The sequence below is a fragment of the Eubalaena glacialis genome, chromosome X, assembly GCF_028564815.1.
Source record: "Eubalaena glacialis isolate mEubGla1 chromosome X, mEubGla1.1.hap2.+ XY, whole genome shotgun sequence".
Taxonomy (NCBI): Eukaryota; Metazoa; Chordata; class Mammalia; order Artiodactyla; family Balaenidae; genus Eubalaena; species Eubalaena glacialis.
This window is the reverse complement of record NC_083736.1, coordinates 78,308,291-78,329,349: the sequence shown is the minus strand read 5'-3', so window position 1 is coordinate 78,329,349 and position 21,059 is coordinate 78,308,291. Positions and strand designations below refer to the sequence as shown.

Sequence of the window (21,059 nt, the reverse complement as noted above, 5' to 3'; positions counted from 1 at the left end):
GGTTTGAACCCAGGTCCATCTGATCCTGAAGCCTTGATTAATAACAATGCATTTACTCCTCTTAGTTAACAATTATGACCACGCATTAAGGGTTCCAAGATGACCAAACTGCTGTTATTGCCCTTAAGTTTCTCCTGGTCTAGTCAGAGGAAACACTCATGCAGTCTAATTACAAGACAATATGACAGATAAAAATTGTATAATGATTCATTCATTAGTGTATAGGCTAGGCTACCGTGGAGCAATCATATCGGTTATGCTGGGCTACAGTAAAGCAATCATATTACTACCTCTTTATCAATGCATGAATTGTTATACCTGTAAATAAATGTGAATTTCTTTTTTCACATTAAAAAAGACAGTATGACAGCTCTTACAGAAGTATGTGCAGAGCTCTAGAAGCACAAAGATCAGTTTTATTTATATATTGGAGAGCTGAAGGCTTCACAGAGAAAATGATACTGGATTTGAGTAGTTCCAACTGGTTTGACTAGTTCCACCATTAGTTTTGTGATGGAATAACCTTGGGTATAGGATATAGCATTAATAAAAGCAGAGAGACATGCAGGCACTTGACTCACTCAGGCAGTGTTGACTGTGTAGTTGTGGCTAATGCATTGGATGCATGGCAGAGAAGAGTGATGTCTAGACATAAAGCTGGACAGTAAGTTTTGAAGGTTCTTAGAGCGATGCCAAGGATTTTGGACTCTACTCTAGAGGCATTAGTAAGCCATTAAACATCTTTATGCCAGGGAATGACATAATGTGGTCTGCCAAGACCTGATCACAATGGCAGTAATGTGAAGGTTGGGTTGGAAGGGAAGAAACTAGAGGCAGGGAGACCTTTGAGGGGGCTAATGAAAAAAATGGGATTAGAGAGAGGGCCTGAAATAAGGCAGCAGTGGTAAGGATCCAAAGATAGAAGGGGTTTGAGAAATTAACTAGAATTGACAAATGAGGAAGGGATGATGAGTGAGTTCAAGATTTTCTAGCATTGGCAGCTGTGAGAATGGTGTTATTGAAATGGGGAAACCAAGAGGAAAACCAAATTTTGGGTGGGGGACAGATAATAAATTTGCCTTCGGGACCTGTAGAGATTAAAACTAATCTGGGATATTTAGTGGAGGGAGATGTCCAGTAAGCTAATGACTCATGATATGTATTTTCAGTACAGAAATATCAATAGCTATGAGTCTGGAGCTCTCCCCAGAGGGCCCAGATTGGAGATGGCAATTTGTGAGTCATTGGTAGAGAAGTGATGATGGAGTCAGTAGGAATAGATGAGATCATAGAGGAAGACAAGAATTGAGGGCAGCCTTTGTACATTACCCACTCGTCTACCTGGCTTGATTGTCTAAAAATGGATTTGAATGGGTGGACTAGTGTGGAATGACTAATAACTCTAAACATAGGAAGGTATCTTCTCCAGCCCTAATGACTGAGAACACAGTCTGCCATTTTGTTCTGGCAGACTGATCTGATTGCCAAAGCAGCTTCCTATAGCTTTATAGGACTCTAAAAACCAAGTAAGGGCTTGGTCTTCCTCTCTAACATTAGAACTGCATCTGCATACTCTACCAAGGAGGCTGACCTTCCTTGATCTTAGAATGAGGGTATGGTGAAAGGAGCTTGACTTTCTTGTGTATCAGGTATATGGAGCTTTTAGTAAATGAGAATTTGTGTAGGAGGTAAATCTATTATATTCCCTAAGCTGTTCTGTTATTTGTCAACAAGGAAGACAGAAACATGTCATGGTTCTTTGTAATACTACAACCAAATTTAAATAGAATAGAGCCTCTTTCAGTGTGCATGGTGTATAGCTGGCAAATTGATACAAGTAGACATGCCACACTATTGTTTTCCTACTCCTATCATATACAGAAAGATATTTGTGCACATTAAATATGAGTTATGTAATAAAATTGATTGTATTTTAGGTCCTAGAAATGAATAGTCCCTCCAGGTTTGGCATTAGAATAGATGTAGTCATGAAGTTATTATTCCATTTTCATTATCCAGATGAGTTGGAGAAACAAAACAAAAATTAGACTTCATCCCATCTAATGTCTGTAAATATCAATAGATCCCATTGCCTTTACTTATAGTAAGTCAGATTCCAAGATTTGTATTATGTGCTTATGTTTATAATTTTCAATATTCCAATCTTGTAGATTATAGCAGACAGTGTTTTATATAGTGGAAAGAGCATAGGCTTGGGGGCCTGATATGCCCTGGGCTTAATTAAGGGCAGGCTCTGCCATTTCCTAGCTGAGTGAGTTGAAACAAGATACTCAACGTCATGGTTGTTTTTTTTTCTTTTTCCTTCTAATTTTAAAATGGGGATAATTATAGCACCGATCTCTCAGGATTCTTGTGAAGATTAAATGAGATAGTGAATGGAAAATGAGAAGCTCAACATATATAGTACCTATTTTTCTTCTTCCCCTTAACATGAATTAAGCCAGCATTTCTCAAAATACGTTGTTGAGCCAAATGCTGTTTCAAAAAAAAAAAATGCTCATTGGTTAACTGAATTTATTCCTTCTTGGAGAGAACAGACATTAACATATTTAATGGTGCTGAGAAGGTCTACCATAAATAAACCATTTTCTGGTGGTTTTACTCTTTTAAACATAGCATGTTCCAAATTTATTTTGTCATTGTAACTTTTTTCTTGGAATACCTGTTAACAGCCCATGTTATTGATGGGATACAGTTTGGAAAAGGTGAATTTAGTAATTGGGTCCAGGTGCTATTTGATATCTAAGTGTTTGGCTTCATTAAACCACAACGACCAATATAATATCCTATGGTCTAAATGTTGCTAGCCAGCTTAGATGTTTGGGATTGTTTATGTTGCAGTAGACAGGATTAGGGTTTGGAAAGCTAAGTTTCAGTGGCAGTCCTGCCAGTTGTAGCTGTGTGGCCCTGAACTGACTTAATCTCTACATAGACCATTCTCAGTGTCTTCATCTGTAAAATAACACCCTTATCTGCCTCACAAGATTGTTGGAAGAATCCATGAGAAAATAGTTGTGAAAACGATTTTGAAAATGAAAGATGCTGTCAGTGGAAGGTGGTATTACTACTATCCTAGGAAAAGGAATTTAGGAGCAGTGAATATAGAATAGGGACATCTAGAGTTTGAGCTAAGCTGCTTCTCTTTTCTGTTGAGCAGGTTTGGACTCCATCTACTACCTTCCTGAAAACATTTTCAACCCTCAGTTTCCTAATAATTAAAATGGTTCCCAGATGAATGTGCCTGAATGTCAGTAGCTCTATCTTTTGTCAATGTTCTTGTCCTTGTTTACAGAAGCCATTTCCCAATACAGGATGTAGTTTAGCATCATGTAACTATGGCTGTTGCTAAATATTCAATACTGATTTGTAATTATGATGCACAATAGAAAATTGTTAGGATTTAATTAATAGGCTCTAATTAATAGGTTTAATCCTCTGCCTTCTCTTACAGTTCAACTTTCTTTATGTCTACCTGTAATGTATTTCTTTTCTGTTAGTAGACATTAAGCAAAGTGATGTTGCTTTAACATTAAACACTATGTAAATGACGAGAAATCTCTTGTTACTCTTTTGATACTATTTTTTCTGTTTTACTGGTTGGTGTTAATGAAGACAGTTGTGTAACTCATTTCCTTTGTGTGTCTGGAAAAACGTAGTTGGTACTTTGAGTAAGCTTTACTTTGAGTAAGCTTTACGAAACTTTAGAAAGATTAAAACCATGTTTTCTACAATTGTGAAGTCAATATTTCACACAATGCAAAGCTGTACCTCAGTATTGTGATAATTGGGCTTTTCTGCCTTTGAAAATAAAAATGTCCGTTTGTGATTTTTACTGTTCTAGCTGACAATTATAGGTCACTTTTCCATCATGAAACTTGAGAGGGCTTTAGATAATAGTTTTATGTTTGCTGTTTAAATACTGTGAATACTCACTCTCTAGTTTCACAGAGAGACTCTAGTTTTAAGGAAGTCTTTTTCATCATATAAAATAGTGTTCCTGGCAATAGAGATAAACGTCATCCTTCATCATAAACTACTTTTTCCTTTACTTGATGTACAGAGACAGATGTGACACAAAATTGGCAGAAAATGTTCCATTCCCCTTTTTCCTCAGTCAGGAAGTTCTCACTTTGTCCTTAAAATAAATTGTATCTATGGTTTTAAAAACAAAACCAGTAACTTAGCCTTGTTATTCATTACAGAAACAGTTTTAAAGACTATAGAAATAGTATTTTATAATTTGAATGTCAGAATTCTGAAGCTATATCTTTAAAGATAAAATTTAAGAAAATATTTGGTGGGCTTTAATTATTACTATTTCTATTGCAATAATGTTCTAGAGAGCATATTACAATGTTGTATTGATTTTTTATTTTTCTTTTTGTCATGATTTTGATACCTAAATTCTTCGGCTTTCTCTTTAGGGTATTGTAAACAATATTTAGAACCATGCAAATACCAAAATGAATTTAGTCAAAATCTGCTTTGGTTTTATAGTGAGTTTATTAATAATTATGTTACCCTCTTTTGTCAGAAAGACCACAGTAATGAAAACCATGTTTCACCTTTTACATACATAATTGGATGAGATCACCAGATGCTGATGTTAAGAGCACATCAACAGGAAAAGTTGAAAATAGGAGCTGCATGGAAAAATACTAGAACCAATTAGCTCTGTCAAAAACCATATGACCAAGTATAGGGGAGAAAAATAGAATTTGACCATGAACTGACCTCAGGTCATTTAATAATGGAAAGAAACAGCAAGATGGCCCTTCTTAGAGCTTTTTAAGACTTTTAATAATAGCAGAAAATATCTTGGAAATTGGCACATTGTGGTCAGTATTTGAAAACTCATGTTAGATTACTTTTGTTTTTCTAAAATTGTATTGTGATAATTTTCAGACATACACAGAAAAGTTGAGAAAATTGCACTGTGAACAGCTATGTTTCCACTACCTAGATTCTACCACTAACATTTTGCTGTATTTGCTTTATTATATAATTATCCATTTATTGATTTTTCTATCCATCTATCATTCCATCTTACTGTTTTATGCATTTCAGAGTAAGTTGTACATGTCCAGTACCTTCAGTCTGGAACACTTCAGCATGCATATCATTAACTAGTTATTTATGGTTCTTTTTTTTTGAGATAAAATTGCAAGAAAATGCACAGATCTTAAGTGTACCATTTAATAAGTTTTAGCAAATGCATACACTTGTGTAACTAAGAACCTTATCAAGATAAAGAACATTGCCATCGCTCCAGAAAGTTCCCTCACGCCCCTTCAAAGTCAATTCCTGCCCTTACTCCCACCCTCAAAGGCAACCACTCTTAGGATGTTTTTCACCACAGATCAATTAATTTGGCTTGTTCCAGAGCTTCATATAAAAGGAATCATGGAGAATGCACTCTTTTGGGGCAAAGCTTCTTTCACTTAGCATAACATTTTTTGAAATTCATTGACGTTGTTATATTTGTATCAGTAGTTTGTTCCTTTTCATTAGTGAATAGTATCCATCATATGGATATACCACAGCTTATTTATCTAGTCTCCTATTCATGGATATTTGAATTGTTACCAGTTTGGAGCTATTGATGAATAAAGATGCTATGAAAAAACTTGTACAGCTCTTTTGTGAACATATGCTTTCCGTGTGTGTAAATACCTAGGAATGGAATTACTGGGTCATAGGGTTGGTATATGTTTAGTTTTGTAAGAAAGTGCCTGACAGTTTTCCAAAGTATTTGTACCATTTTTTACTCCCACCAAAATGTGTGAGCATTCTGGCCATCCACACCAACACCTGGTCTTGTAAGTCTTTTTAATTTTAACAATTCTGGTATATGTGTAGCAGTATCTCATGTTCATCTTTAATGTGTATTTACCCAATGACTAATGATGTTGAGCACCTTTTCATATGTTCATTAACCACATCTATCTTCCTTTGTGAAACGTCTGTTCAAACCCTTTGCCTACTTTAAAATTTGCATATTTGTCTTATTTTTAAGTTGAAAGAGTTCTTTATATCCTGGATACCAGTCCTTTGTCAGATATGTTTTGTGAATATTTCTCCTATTTTGTGCCTAGCCCATTCATTTTTTAAAATGACGTATTTTGTGGAAAAGTTTTTCATTTTGATGAATTCTAATTTATCGATAGTTTTTATTGCTTTCTGTGTCCTGTCTGAGAAGCCTTTGTCTACCCTGATTGTCAGATTTCTGATATATATTTACTACTTATAAATTGATGTAGCCATTAAAAAATTTTACTTAGGTCTTGAAGCTTTCACCCAGTAGTCAGAGCTTCTCACTTAGGACCTTATGGTGGCTTAAAAGAAATCTAAATATCTCAACAAAAAATTTAAAGACAGTGGTTTTTATCACTGCTTCAGGGTTTTTTTTTTCAACACTCAGGATATTTTATAGTTTTGTTGAGTGATATATTTAGAGGATGGGAAGGGATGGCAGAAGTGTATTATTCTCAGGCAAGGGAGAGGAGAGTATAAATTTGCCAGGGGAAAACTCTAACATCCCTCTCTTTTCCCTCCTTCTTCTCTATACTGGCTATTGCCCACCTTCTCCTCCCACTGTTGTCTCTGATCCAAGGGATCATAGCTTCTAGGCTTCCTTGATTCCAACACCTAGAATTGTTAGTATAGCTGAAATTTTGCCTAAATTTTAAAGCTCTCTAGAGATCTGGACAGTGTAGGAATTTGCATCATCCCCAAGAGAACTATCAGATTATAAGTAAAGTAGTGATCTGTATTAATAGACCTACTTTCACAGGTGTTCAGTTTAACCATTTTCTCTGTTAGAGCAAGCAGTGATTTTTGGTAAAATATTTGAGCCTAAAAACTGACTGTTCTTGAGACCAATCAAGAGTTGATTGAGGAGAAATCTATCAGAATTTTTAGAGGATATCCAGTAGCATTATGGATGAGTAATTTTAGATATCATCTTAAAGGTTTTAGTTTTTGTTTAAAGAAGACATTTTATAGATTTTTATTTCATTAGAGAAGGATACAGAGAAGCAAAAATGTAAACGAAACCAAGAATCTCTCAGAACTAGAGTGGATATTGTAGGTGGGTTTGAGTGTACTTTGGGGCTCATCATACAAAGAATCAGTATAACGTGATGAGTTTTGCAAGGATTGGGAAGCCCAGTATGTAGTGCTGAGAGTTCTGGTTGCCAAAAGTCTGCTACTTACAGAAGTTAATCAGAAGTCCAGTGTCTACAAGGTTTACCTGATCCTAGCTAGGAGACCTCTGGGTTCTCTAAAACGGAGTGATCTTCACAGGACTGTGGAGTGAAGAATAGTTTACCCAGTTACCAGTGGAAATATTGTTGTTGTTATACTTATCACAGAAGTCTTGATGTGAATGACTGTGTCCCAGGATCTACTTTTATTTGTGGCTCTGAAGGCTTAGAATGGCACAGGGCCTTCCAGTAGATCTCGAGTAGCCAATTATATATGTATATATACAAAATTTATTTATTTATTTAGGCATGGGAGATGGGTTTGGTGGCGGTGCTAGCAGTGGATATTTACTGCTTGTGGAAAACTTAGCAGTTTTTTCCAGTGGCTTTCTTTGAGATCTACCAAGATTTTCTTCCCAGCCATTTTTATTAACCCAGGAGTGAGATTTGTTTATGTTAAAACAAATATACTGCTCAGTGACCATATCAGGATGTTCACAATCACATGATCCAGTGGCACTTGATCAGTGCTGAAAGCTCTAAGGAGGCCAAAGCAATCTTTTAACTCCTTATACAATGAAAAGTTGACCTTGAGATCTGAAAGGCCCACTTCTATTTATTTTGTTCTACTGTCTCCTCTAATCTCAACATCCCTATTATGTGTGCTTTTGAACTCTGGGGTAGCAGTGTTGAAGATGACATGGGATGAAGATCAGTGACTTGATTTTTTATATACCCTTTTCTTTACTCTTATTTTTTATTGTTACAGAAGAAGCTACTATGGAGGAAACTGGGCCAGTTTTAGCTTTTCAGGACTGTTGTCCTGGCTAAAGGAACACCAGGTAAAGTTCTTATCTGATTTTTTAATCTACTAGGTTATATTTTGTGTCACATAATAACCCTGCATTGAAGAAGACACTAAGTTTCATCTGTAATATAGGATTGATAACTTATTTTTATTTACTTATTTAACAAAAACTGTGCAGTCACCTTTTCAGCTAATATTTTTCCAATACCTCTAAAATGTAGATTTCACTTTTTAAGTATAAACAGCTAACGTTGGCTGAAGAATAAATCGTATATGTTTCATACCGTTTGCTAATTACTCTGTACGCCCAAATATCATGCAAGATTTTTTTTCTCCCAAACAGTCTTTCAGAAAAAATATTTCAGTCCTTATAAAATCTCACATATTACTAGTTGTTCTTTCAGTTAGTATGTTTTGGAAAAAAACCTAAGTGTTTGGGGAAGATACATTAATTTGAAATGATCTCAGTCATTGGTGGTTTTGCATATTTATAGAAGTCACCTGACAGAATCATACCTGACAGTAAAAACAAAACGCAAGGAAAGAAACAATATAAATTTAGTAATTGTTTTTCCCTAAGGGTAGGATCTCACTACCACAACTGTTGGATATCATTGTAAAGAAGTTTTTAGAGATCATTTACAGCGTACGTTTAACATGGGGAGTTGATTGTCATGCAGTTTACCAGTTTTTATGAGACATTAAAAAAACTGTCCTAATTTTATGTAAATGGTGCATGTGGCTTGAAATGGAATTCCTACTGAGAGCATCATACATAGAATCAGAAACTGCTGTATCTCAAAAGGGTTTAGACATTTGGGAAAGGAGGATGATAGACTGTAGAAAATTGTATTCAGTTAACTAAGAATAATACAGCTAAGACTTAACTAAGCACTTACCATGTACCAAGCTAAGCATTTTAGTTTTCTTGATTGATTTAATGGTATATATGACTTAAAAAGTGTAGTGATGACAAAGACATTGACATTGAAGGTACACTGAAGATTCAGTTTGAATCTTATTATTGTATGAAATGAGAGTGTGGAGAAACAAGCAATATTTGTAAAGTAACATTTCATGTAATAACTCAAACTATGTATAAATCAAGAAAGTAAATGTTATAAGTAGATTCATTTAACTGTTTAAATGAATATGCCTCAAATATTTTATGTTGATCAGAAACCCTTTTTTGAACCTTATCCTTGGGAAGTGTGTGTGAGGATCACCTCATGTTGAGGCATATTCAGTACTTCCATGCAAAAATTTAGTCTAGATTCTCAGAACAACAACAACAAAAATACCCTAATTGTCTGAATGGAAAATTTTTGGTGAGTGAAGGGATTTTAAAAAAATAAATTTTGGTAATGGGTTAGATTTATTAAAACAAAATATTTTTGTAGATGTTTCTTTTATTTTAATGCTTCTTTTACTCCAACATCTTGACTCTGTCAGCATTTCCTTTTTCCCTTCACTCTCTGTCCCTGGTCCATAGTTCTTTTTTCAGGCTGCTAACCCCTGTCTATATGTTCAAAGTTCCTGTACTTCACCTCCTCTTCTATTTATGTTGGGATGTTTAATGCTGTCTAATAATTACACTTGATAATAAGAGCCATCTGCCACTACTTTTCTTCAGCTTAAAATATTAAATTCAGGACAATGCAGCCTTTTAAAAATAATTATTGCCCAACTTTATGAAATCTGTAACTTTAGAAATTTTCTGAGGTGAATTTACTTAAAACAAAGGCTACTGTAGTTATATTTCACTACTAGTTTGTTGAGTATATATAATACATTAAAAAATTTTTCTCTCTGAGAGATGTGTAACAAATGGATTAAAATTTTAAACAGATTAAAAATTGATCCTTGACCTTTGGAAAAGGTATATCTTGACGTCTTCAAAAATCCCCTGTATTCAAATATTGTATCATATAACTTTCTCCATAAAATATAATTAGGAATTATTGAAAAACTTAAAGGGCCACTTTCAATCCTTAGTGAGAGTTTATATACTTTGTTATACATTCTTGTTTTTATTGTATTTCTAAATATAAAATATTCAGGTCGATTATTATAAAGTCCTTAGTTATATTGGGCTGAGTACTTTTCAAAAATACTTTTACATATAATCAATATTTGACACGGCTAGTGACCAACCTTCAAAAATCTGAAAGTAAGCAGAATGAAGTAATTTGGGGCCTGCTGTTTTAACAACAAAATGCAAAAACTTTATTATTAATAAGTAATATGTGCATTTTGATGGGATGAGAGGAAAAGCGTGAATTTAGAAAGGTATAAATTTTCTCAGAAAAGTAGAGGTTCAGAGTACCCAATTTAATTACAATTTCTTATCTGTATATTGTTTAGGAAAACAGTGATATTGTAAATGAATGCCCTCCGTGGCAAGAGAAGATCCTTGAAAATGAAGAAGCTATTTCTCTTAGCAGGAAGGACAAAACCATTCAACATGTGGAAGTGTTTTGTTATGCCAGGTATGAAAAGTATTTATTTACAATAAACTATGTTCATGACTTCTTATTCACATGTCTTCAGAAGAAGCCAGCAGTAAGAATTTATATGGCATTGGTTGCTACAAGTCTACTTGATATGCTGGTTTGCATTTTTAAAAATGTAACATTAGTTTTGTTATGTTTGTTCATTTGTATTATTTTTTAGATTCCACATATAAGTGATATCATGCAGTACTTGTCTTTATCTGACTTATTTCATTTAGCATAATACCCTCTAGGTCCATCAATGTTGTCGCAATTAAACTTCAAAAACCAACAAACTCATAGAAAAAGAGATCAGATTTGTGGTTACCAGAGACGGGGGTGGGGGGATGGGGGTGGTGGTGGCAGGGTGCGGGGAGGATTGGATGAAGGCAGTCAAAAGTTACAAACTTACAGTTATAAGATAAATAAGTACTAGGGATGTAATGTACAACATGATTAATATAATGAACACTGCTGTGTGTTATATATGAAAGTTGTTAAGAGAGTCAATCCTAAGAGTTCTCATCACAAGGAAAAATATTTTTTTCTATTTCTTTAATTTTGTATCTGTATGAGATGATGAATGTTCACTAAACTTATTGTGATAATCACTTCATGATGTATGTAAATCAAATCATTATGCTGTACGCCTTAAACTTATACAGTGCCGTTATGTCAACTATATCACAATAAAACTGGAAGAAAAAAATAAAACTTTCAGTTTTCTCTGTTTAGATAATATATTAATGACTTATAACTTACTGAGCTCTTTTATTTTTACTTTTTATTAAAAAAAATGTTTTTTTGACCGCACTGTGTGGCATGTGGGATCTTAGTTCCCGGACCAGGGATCGAACCCACACCCCTTGCAGTGGAAGCACGGAGTCTTAACCACTGGACCTCCAGGGAAGTCCCGCGAGCTCTTTTAAATACATTATCTTATTTGATCCTTACAATGGTCCTGTGCTAGGATAGAGCAAATAGTATTAGTTAGATTTTTCAAAGAGTCCTCAGTGGAGCTCAAAGAGTTTAATTTGCTGAAGGTCACATGGCTTGATAAATGTCAAGGCCATACCTAAGCTAGATAGTGGTGGAGTCCAAGATTAAAGCCCAGGGTTTTTTAATCCTAATTCAGTGTTCTTCTAACTCTTAGATAACATTCAGTGTAGCAAAATGGAAAATTATAATTTTGAATTAAAAAAATCAAATTGAGTGGCCATGACATCTAGGGGCATATTTTTGTAAATCAAGAGAGAAGTGGGGGGGGAAGTAATGGTTTCAGTTTCTCCTGAGTGAAAGAATTCATTGTTTTAAAACAATTGGAATAGTTTATTTTTTCAGATGACATGGTTGATGGGCTGAAAGGTAACAATCACATAGTTCAGTGCAACTGTTATGGAGTTGAGGGATTTAGAAATCAGACTGTCAAGCTCTTTAATAGTAATTAAAACTTAAAATCCAAGATACTAGAAATTTTTCTGGACGTGTACTGTCATCATACATATCCTTGTTGTGGCACAGTGGTAAGCGTGACCTGAGCCCGTGAAAAGTTGGGGAACCTGTGGTTGATTTCTTAACCTATATTCGTATCTGTCAGGTGACTAGCATTTTCTGCCATTAATACATAGTTAATTTTCTATGATTTTCTGCAAAAGGACAGCCTTTGAAATGTCAGATACAGATTATAATTTGCATAATGCTAAATGGCATTCAGTATGGAAAGGTATAACTCTGATATTGTTTAGACCCAGCGTAGACAGATCTAGAACGGAAGGTGATCTCAACTGAAAATTCATATGCTTTAATGAAACCAGGAATAAATATTTGGTAACTTTCTTGTGTGTCCATGAATACTACTTGACTAGAATATAGTGACAGTCACACTCAGGCCCTTTGAGAGGTACTTTTGCTATTTCAAGGCCTTTGATTTCTCTATGCTTCATGACAATTAGTGTTTATGGTTTCCAGCGACTGAAATGACACATTTTGAGTGCAGAGGAAATCATCTCGTTTTTTATTTCTGATCTCTTCAGTTTCATTTTTGGAACTTCTCAAAGTGATAAAAGATTGGTGGTGGAAGGTTTGTTTTAAAACAGAGAAGTAGGACTCTGCTATATATTTTCATTGCCCATTAGAGCGTGGAACAAGAGGTGAACTGGGATAATGTTCTATATGTCTTCATTTACTTGGAAAGGGTAGCTAGTTATTAATGCCATAGTAAGCAGGATGAGCCCTGAGAGCATCCAGTGGGGGAATGTACAGAAAATCCACTTGTCTATAATAAGTGCTACAAACATGAGTAAACAGGAATAACAGTACCTTTCTTAGCCCCAGCCAGACTATGGCGTCCTTAACCTTTTGGATCATGACCACAAACTTGGCATTATATGAAAAGGGCTAGGGCCAGAATACCTGTCACAAAGATTTACTTTATATGAGAATTCATCACCCAGGACCCACTGGCTTAAATCAAAAACCTTGTTGAATACATATTTCTGACAACCCTATTTTCTGGTTTTCCTACTATAGTAGTTTAAAGCAGCAAATAGGAAAGGGGTGTCTGCTGGAGGCAGGCACACTGAGAACCACACTGAGACCAGGGTTATACTCCTGCCTTTATGATTCAACTTACTGTGTGATACTGAGCAAAAGATGTCCCCTTGGACTAGGTCATCTCAGAAGTCCCTGTGGGCTCCAACATGCTGCTGTTTTACGTGTTAGTTGATAGACTAACAGAGGAAAAGTAGACAGAATCAGCAAGCTGAGAGCAGGCTTTGGGCCATTTAGTGTAGGGGCAAATGGCTTCAAATCAGGATCCCTCAAAGACATCACTGTATTATAGCACAGTATAACAATTGATGATCATAATTCTATCCCGATATCTTCAGGCAAAAGTTAAATTATGTTCTCTCTACTCCACATGAAAAGGTGGGGGGGTATTTGAAATACACTTTAGAAAGATGCGTATTAAAACTGATTAGAGGGCTTCCCTGGTGGCACAGTGGTTAAGAATCCGCCTGCCAATGCAGGGGACGCAGTTTCGAGCCCTGGTCTGGGAAGATCCCACATGCCGCAGAGCAACTAAGCCCATGTGCCACAACTACTGAGCCCGTGCTCTAGAGCCCTCGAGCCACAACTACTGAGCCCACGTGCCACAACTACTGAAGCCCGTGCGCCTAGAGCCTGTGCTCAGCAACAAAGAGAAGCCACCGCAATAAGAAGCTCACGCACAGCATCAAAGAGTGGCCCCTGCTGGCCGCAACTAGAGAAAGTCGGCGCACAGCAACGAAGACCCAACGCAGCCAAAAACAAAACAAAACAAAACAAAACTGATTAAAATAAAAATTTTATCATTTTAAGAGATTAGTTTTGGTTCTCTTAGAAAATTCCCTCATTTTCTCCCTAAGAAAGGATATCACTATGTAGTAGATCCTCGACATTCTTGTGGGATGCATCACAAAATTCCTTGTGAATCCCCTTTTGTAAATATGTAATGAAAAATATGGTGCAGGTTCCTGGCTTTTTGTTGTTATTGCTTTGTTTACATATGTGTTATTGATGTTACTGTTACATTTTGTGGATATAGTGTGTGTGTGTGTGTGTGTGTCTGTGTTTCATTCTGTACAGTTTTAACACATATGTGGGTTCATGTAACCATCACCACAGTCAGAGAACAGATCAGTTTCATCACCACAGGGATCCCTCCTGTTGCCATTTTATAACCACACCTCATCTCCTTCCCCAAAGTCCTAACTCCTGGCAACCACTAATCTGTTTCCCAACTGTATAATTTTGTCATTTTTGAGGACATTATGTAAATGGAACTGTACAGTATGTAACCTTTTGCCATTGGCTTTTTTCACTCAGCATAGTTACCTAGAGATTCATCTAGGTTGTTGCTTGCATCAGTATTTTGTCCCTTTTTATTGCTGAGTAGTATTCCATGGTAGCAATGTACCACAGTTTGTTTAGTCATTCATCCATTGAAGAACATCTGGGCTGTTTCCATTTTGTCTGTTACAAATAAGAATGCTATAAATGTTGGTTTACAGGATTTTGTGTGAACATAAATTTTTATTTCTCTGGGATAAATGCCCAAGTGTACAATTCCTGGGTCATGTGTATGTTTAGTTTTAGAAGAAACTGACTTTTCCAGAGAAGCTGTACCATTTTACATTCCCACCAGGCACGTGTGAGTGATTCAGTTTCTCCGTATCCTCACCATCATTTGGTGGTGTAACTTTTTTAGTTTAGCCAATCTTATAGGTGTGCAGTAGTGATATCTCATTGTGGTTTTAATTTGCACTTCCCTGATGGCTGATTTTGAATATCTTTTCATGTGCTTATTTGCCACCCATGTGTCCTTTTTGGTGAAATATTTGTTCATGTCTTTTGCTCATTTTTTAATTGGATGGATTTTTTTTTTCCTGTGGAGATTTAAGAGTTCTTTATATATTCTAAATGTGTCCCTTGTTAGATATGTGGTTTGCAAGTTTTTCCCCCAGTTTGTAGCTTGTCTTTCATCCTCTTTACAGAGGGTATTTTGCAGAGCAAATGTTTTAAATTTTGATGAGGTCCAATTTATCAATTTTTTCTTCTGACTCTTGGCCTAGCTGTAGAGCCAAGAGATTTTCTATTTAAAAAAAAAATGTTTTGTAGTTTTACGTTTTACATTTAAGTCCATGATCCACTTTGAATTAATTTTTGTATAAGGTGTGAGGTTTAGGTCAATGTTCATTTTTTTTAACCTAAGGATATCCAGTTGCTTCAGTACTATTTGTTGAAAAGGCTGTTTTTCCTCCATTGAGTTACTTTTGCATCTTTGTCAAAAATCAACTGGCTGTACTTGGATGGTCTATTTCTGGATTCTGTTTTCTGTTCCATTGATGTCTATGTCTTTTCCCACACCAGTATCACACTGTTTTGATTACTGCAGCTATATAGTTGGACTTAACATCAGTTCGAATGATTTCCCCCAATTTATTCTTCTTTATCAAGATTGTTTTAGCTCTTCTACAGTTTGTGCCTTTCCATATAAATGTTTTAATAATCCTGTCCATGTCTAGAAAACATTGCTGGAATTTTGATAGGAATTGCACTAAACTTACAGATCAACCTGGGGTGAATTGACATCTTTATTATTTTGAGTCTTCCAATCCATCGACAAGGTATGCCTCTCCATTTAAGGTGGTCATCTTTGATTTCTTTCTACAGGCTTGTGTAATTTTCAGCATACCAGTTCTGTACATGTTTTGTTAATTGTATACCTAAGTATTTAATTTTCTTTGGAGCAAGTGCAATTGTAAGTGGTATTATTGCCTTTTTAATTTTGGTTTTCACTTGTTCATTATTTGTATCTAGAAATATAATTGGTTTTTATGCATTCATCTTTTATCCTGAAATCTTGCTGAACGTGCTTATTCTAGGAATTTTTTGGTAGATTCCTTGGGATTTTTGCATAGGCAGTCATATTTTCTGCAAAGAGGAACAGTTTTACGTCTTCCTTTCCACTGACTTTTTTTTAAGAGTCTATTTTCTATTGAGAGTCATGTGTTTTCTGTCCATAGCCACATACTGCAAGTTAATTGTATTTTCTACTTATCCTTAGGCTCACTTAATGAGCATTTTTTTCATAAAGGAAGTTATTATCACTTCCTGAGGACTTTGTAATTATACGCTAATGCTGGGCAATCATTTAGGTTCTCTCACTTGCTAATTATCTTGATCTTGTACACTACTCTCTCAGCATATGCAAGTCAAATCCACAATCTGACCAAATGACAAATTACCAGAAGCCTTACACTTTAATGGTCATTCATGCCAAGAGTTTATTTTATTTAGTTGCATCAGGCATATAGAGAGAAGTAAAACCTCAATCCTTGGTAAATTATGCATATAGAATATTGTTTTAAATATTGATATTTTGGTAAATTTCCAAAATATCATGTAAAGATAGCTTTATAATGATATGAATGCTAAAATATTATGACTTGTCTTCCCATCTTAGACCAGATGAGTTAGTTTATAGAGTTGACGTTTATTAGGCCAAAATCTATGGTTTGATTCTCACAGACGTCGCTTGATATTTCATCAAGGAAGAATAGTGTCTATCTCTTGGCCACAAACAATATTATAGTCATAACCAGTAGCCTTTTGATTTTTAATCTTTGATTACAAGGAGGACAGGGCAAGGATGCAAGTAGATCAGTGCAAACCCATCACCACTGCTTGGAAAATACCTCAAAGTACATGGCAAGTCAGTAACACCATAGTCTAATGTAAACATATAGGATAGCACACTATTTTTTTTTATGATTGTTGACTTTACTTATTTTCAAAAATCTTAAGTGTTCAATCTAAAGGTTTTAGTGATCTTTTGAACATTAAAGTTAGTATTTTTTGGTTATTGCATAGTTAGGCTAAATATTAAAATAGAAATTGTAGGGATTAGTCTCTTTTCATAACTTAAGTCCAGTTATCACAAATTCTATAAAGAACTACCCAGATTGTTTTGTTTCATCAGTGCTTTGTTACCCTGAATGCTGCTTGTAATAGGTGAGATAATCTCTTGTTTGGGCCAGAAATACTTTTGCTATACATAGATTATTTTTCTTTGAAACAAATTTTGTGATTATACAGTTGACTTATAGAAGGGAAGAGTAAAAGACCTATAGCATTTATTGGATATTATCTTTGTGGCAGCTGCTATAACTTGCTTCCTTACATATTTTATTTCATTCAGTTTCATTTAATCTGTGCTATGACCAGGGAGAGCCAGAGATAGGAGAGCCAGGATTTGAGCCCACATCTATCTATCTCAAAAGTTTGTGCTGTTTCCATTGTGTCATGTTGTATTTCAGGCATCAGATAAATACATGTATGCGCATCAAGGAAGCCATTCCACCAAGTGAATAAAGTATTTCCTTTGTGAAGACTAGCACCTAAAGAAGTACATTTACTTCTTTAATTTACTAGAATAGTGTTTAGAATTGTAAAGTAATTATATCTATATTGGGGAATTAAAGTGCCTAACTCCCAATGTTCGGAAGATAAGGGATGAATCCAGTAACCTTTGGTTGTTGTGACTGTAGTTTGTACGCCACAGAATATAGTAGTTTAGGTGAGGGAATAAAAGCAGCTGCTATTTCTGGTTTTAAATATCCAACAGAAGATGAAAAGGCACAGTACATTAATTCACACTTAATTCACGCAAACCCAAACAGTTCTTAGGTAAAAGATGGTTGCCTGTTAATTGCATGATGTCATGTAGTTTCTTTAGTGAGAAGAGATTTTTATCTTTCTAAAATATTGGCAAGAACTTGTACCTTTTCTGTCCTTTCTTTTTTTGCATAATACTGAAAATTGTTTCCCCCGTTCTGGCGTGATAATGTTAAAACAGGATGAAAACTTACTTCTTAGATTTACAGACGAACCAGCTCTTTCGTGGATTGATACTAAAATAAAGACATTGTAATACTCATCTAAAATTCTGTTTATTTACTTTAGATTCTAAAACTTTAATTTAAAAATTTTATAAGTAACATGAGCCTCTTAAGCAAAAACGTAATAATACCAATAAGAAGAAAGAAATACAAAATTTAAAAAAATGAAAAATCACCTATAAGTTTTATAATTTAGAGGAAGCTATAATTTACCACTGTGTACAAGTAAGTTTGTTTTAGGCTATAAGTGACACAGTGCCCAACTAAAAGTGGATGGGTAGATGGGAGGGTAGGCAGGTGGGTGGGTTGGTTGGTCCTGTTGCAGAATTTACTAATTGAGAATCTTAATCACATCAGAGTTGGGGTGGGTACCCAGCACTTCTCTTAGCTTCCTGTCCAGAGTTACAAGATAGTTGCCACGATTCTGAACAGGTTTTCACACAGCAGAAATCTCAACGAGAAATTAAGGGGGAGAGATTTTCTTCTAACATGTGTATGCTTTTGTTTGTTTGTTTGTTACTATTATACTAGGGTGTCTTTACCAAAGCCCCCAGCAGATTCTCCCTTGTCTCAATGGCTAAAACTAGATAACCTGCTCACTCTTAAATCAGTCACTAACAAAGGGCAGTAAAATTACCATAATTGGTTTTAATCAGTCATGATCCATCCCCTAGTTCTGGGTACCTTCTGCCTGATATTGGAACAAAATTGCAGCTCTTGTGGCAGGGAGGAAGACAATAATGGTTGTTGAGTAGGCAACCAATAGTACCTGCTGTACACCACCTTATGCTATTTTGTTCTTGGAGAAATGTGACAAGAGGTTGATACTTCAGCTATATTCTACTGTATGTGTTAACATTTTAAGTTGGTAACAAATAAGGAAATATATCTACCAATATATTATATTGCAGCAATTCAAAATCGACTACAGTGTTTTTTTTATATTTCTGTTTTCTGGAACAACAACTTTTTGATAGTCTGATTCTTATGAGTAACCATTAAACATTTATTTGCAGGAATAAACAGCTGGGTAGCAGTGTAACGTGTACTGTGCAAATCAAAAGTGAATGGCCTTAGCACAAAGTGCATACATCAAAGTAAAAGAATACAATTTCTGCAACAAGCTATACTGTGGGGAAAAAAGGTGCAAATGACTGAAAAATAAATAGTGAACACCTGTGCTGAATAAATTAACCAACTGGTTGGCAGTTTTTCATTTGACTTATCTGAAAGGGTGACTGTTACAAGGCATTAATAAGACATATTCACTTTGAGGCATTCCCTTGTTACTACCATTAATTGATAAGCAATACTAGGTAATATCAGAATTTATACCCCTAAATTCTCAGAGTTATATGTAGATTGTGGCAAATGGTAAAAAATGCATTCAACTAAGCAGTTATTCAGCAGTTGCAATTAGGTAAAATTATCTCAAAAATATTGTTACACTGTATTGTAAATATCCTTTGAAATTCAAATAAGCAATATAAGTGACATTAGATTTCATCTGTCAATTTACTTTCATATTGAAAATTTTTATAAGAACTAATGATGAAGATTTTTCCCCTTTGTATGTTAAAATCATAGTAGTGTTTTAGAACTCAAAGGTTCCCTTGAGAGCTTATAATTCAGCCACATTCATTTACAAATGGCAAATGTGTTTTTATACTTTTCAAATACTTTAAAATTAATAAAATTGAGTTATTATTCTGAAGTGTTCTCCAAAGTTTGAATTATTTTTTTAAGAAAAAAAATTTTTTTTTTAAACCACAGTATAAAGTTTTAAATTTGAGGGACGATAAGTCCTTTTTGATGAACAGAATTTTGCTTGCTGAGGAATTAAGTGGAATTTGGGGAGTTTTCTGGTGTCTTTATAACTTCTAGTTAGGTATTAAATTCAATGTTGGCAGAACTCCAAAAAATATTTTAGTTGTCATTAATGGAAAGTAAGGAAACTATAGTGTTTCTATTGCATGTGTTTTCCATAGTGCTAGGAATTTCACCAGATTATGATGTTGAGAATAGTAAAACTTAATAGCTTATGCGTGTAGAACAAATTCACAAAGAATAACTCCTTTCCTTAAACTTACACCCTTAATTAAGTATTTGGACTTATATTTTCCAGATTGTCCAGTACTGGTTAATGCATTTCATTCACTCTAGAAAGCTCCTTTTCTCAGAATATAATAGAGAGCCACTGACCAGATAGTAGCTGTGCTCCATTTCCATGGTGTCATCATCATGCTCTGTAATAAGAGAAATTGCCATATTCTGTCTTATCTGTAAAGTATAATTAATTATCCTGCCATTTCTTAGTTTAATCTTTAGACGTGGAACTTTTTGCTGAAAGTTGTCACCTTAGATCCCTCATGGAACACACTTTGGTTTACTGGTTTTCAAAATAATGAAAGTGAATACAAAGCATGAACAATTCTGTAGAAAATATACAAATCACATTTCATATTATTGCTCTTCATTTTTAATGTTGCTTAATGGCAGTGGTGCTCTTATGTGGTTATGTGGCCAGAGAGCTTTCAACATGTGATTAAAAACCTAAGAACACATGTTTTGAGTTGCCTGTTGACCTGTGGGAAATTTAACAATATCTTAGGTTTGATTAATATCTTATGTTTGATTAACCTTTTGGAGTTTATGAAAAATACTCTTCATATATGTTAGCTCATTTATCTTACAAAAGCCTCATGAAAGTTAAGGCAGATGAATGATCTCCCATTTCATAGATGGGGAATCTGAAAGGTTAAGTGACTTGCCTAATATCTGCTAAGTAATACATCCAGGACTAGAATTTTCCCACTGCCTTTTCCTAGATCTGAAAATTGTTTTGATATTAATGATATCATCCTTTTTTCATTATATTTAATTGAAATGACTAGATTATAACAGTAACCATGGTATTTTATTTCTTAACATTTAAAATAAGTTATTCTTTCCTTGTACCCTTTCTTATTGTAGTGTTTATTGTGTTAATTTCAATGAGGCACTTTTTGTTCACTGCCCACAAACTTTGTTTTTTTAAATTTTTAAATTTTTTTTTAAAACTCTTTATTGGAGTATAATTGCTTTACAATGG

General features: G+C 34.7%; 1 protein-coding gene across 1 annotated transcript in view; it reads left to right on the top strand.

Annotated features, from left to right (window-relative positions):
* The window catches only part of CHM (CHM Rab escort protein), a 177,047-nt gene that overhangs the window by 34,285 nt on the left and 121,703 nt on the right, over nucleotides 1-21,059 (top strand). Inside the window, exons 3-4 of the mRNA XM_061178456.1 lie at nucleotides 7,996-8,068; nucleotides 10,399-10,523. Coding sequence (XP_061034439.1) covers nucleotides 7,996-8,068; nucleotides 10,399-10,523 — 198 coding nt within the window. The remainder of the gene's footprint in view (nucleotides 1-7,995; nucleotides 8,069-10,398; nucleotides 10,524-21,059) is intronic.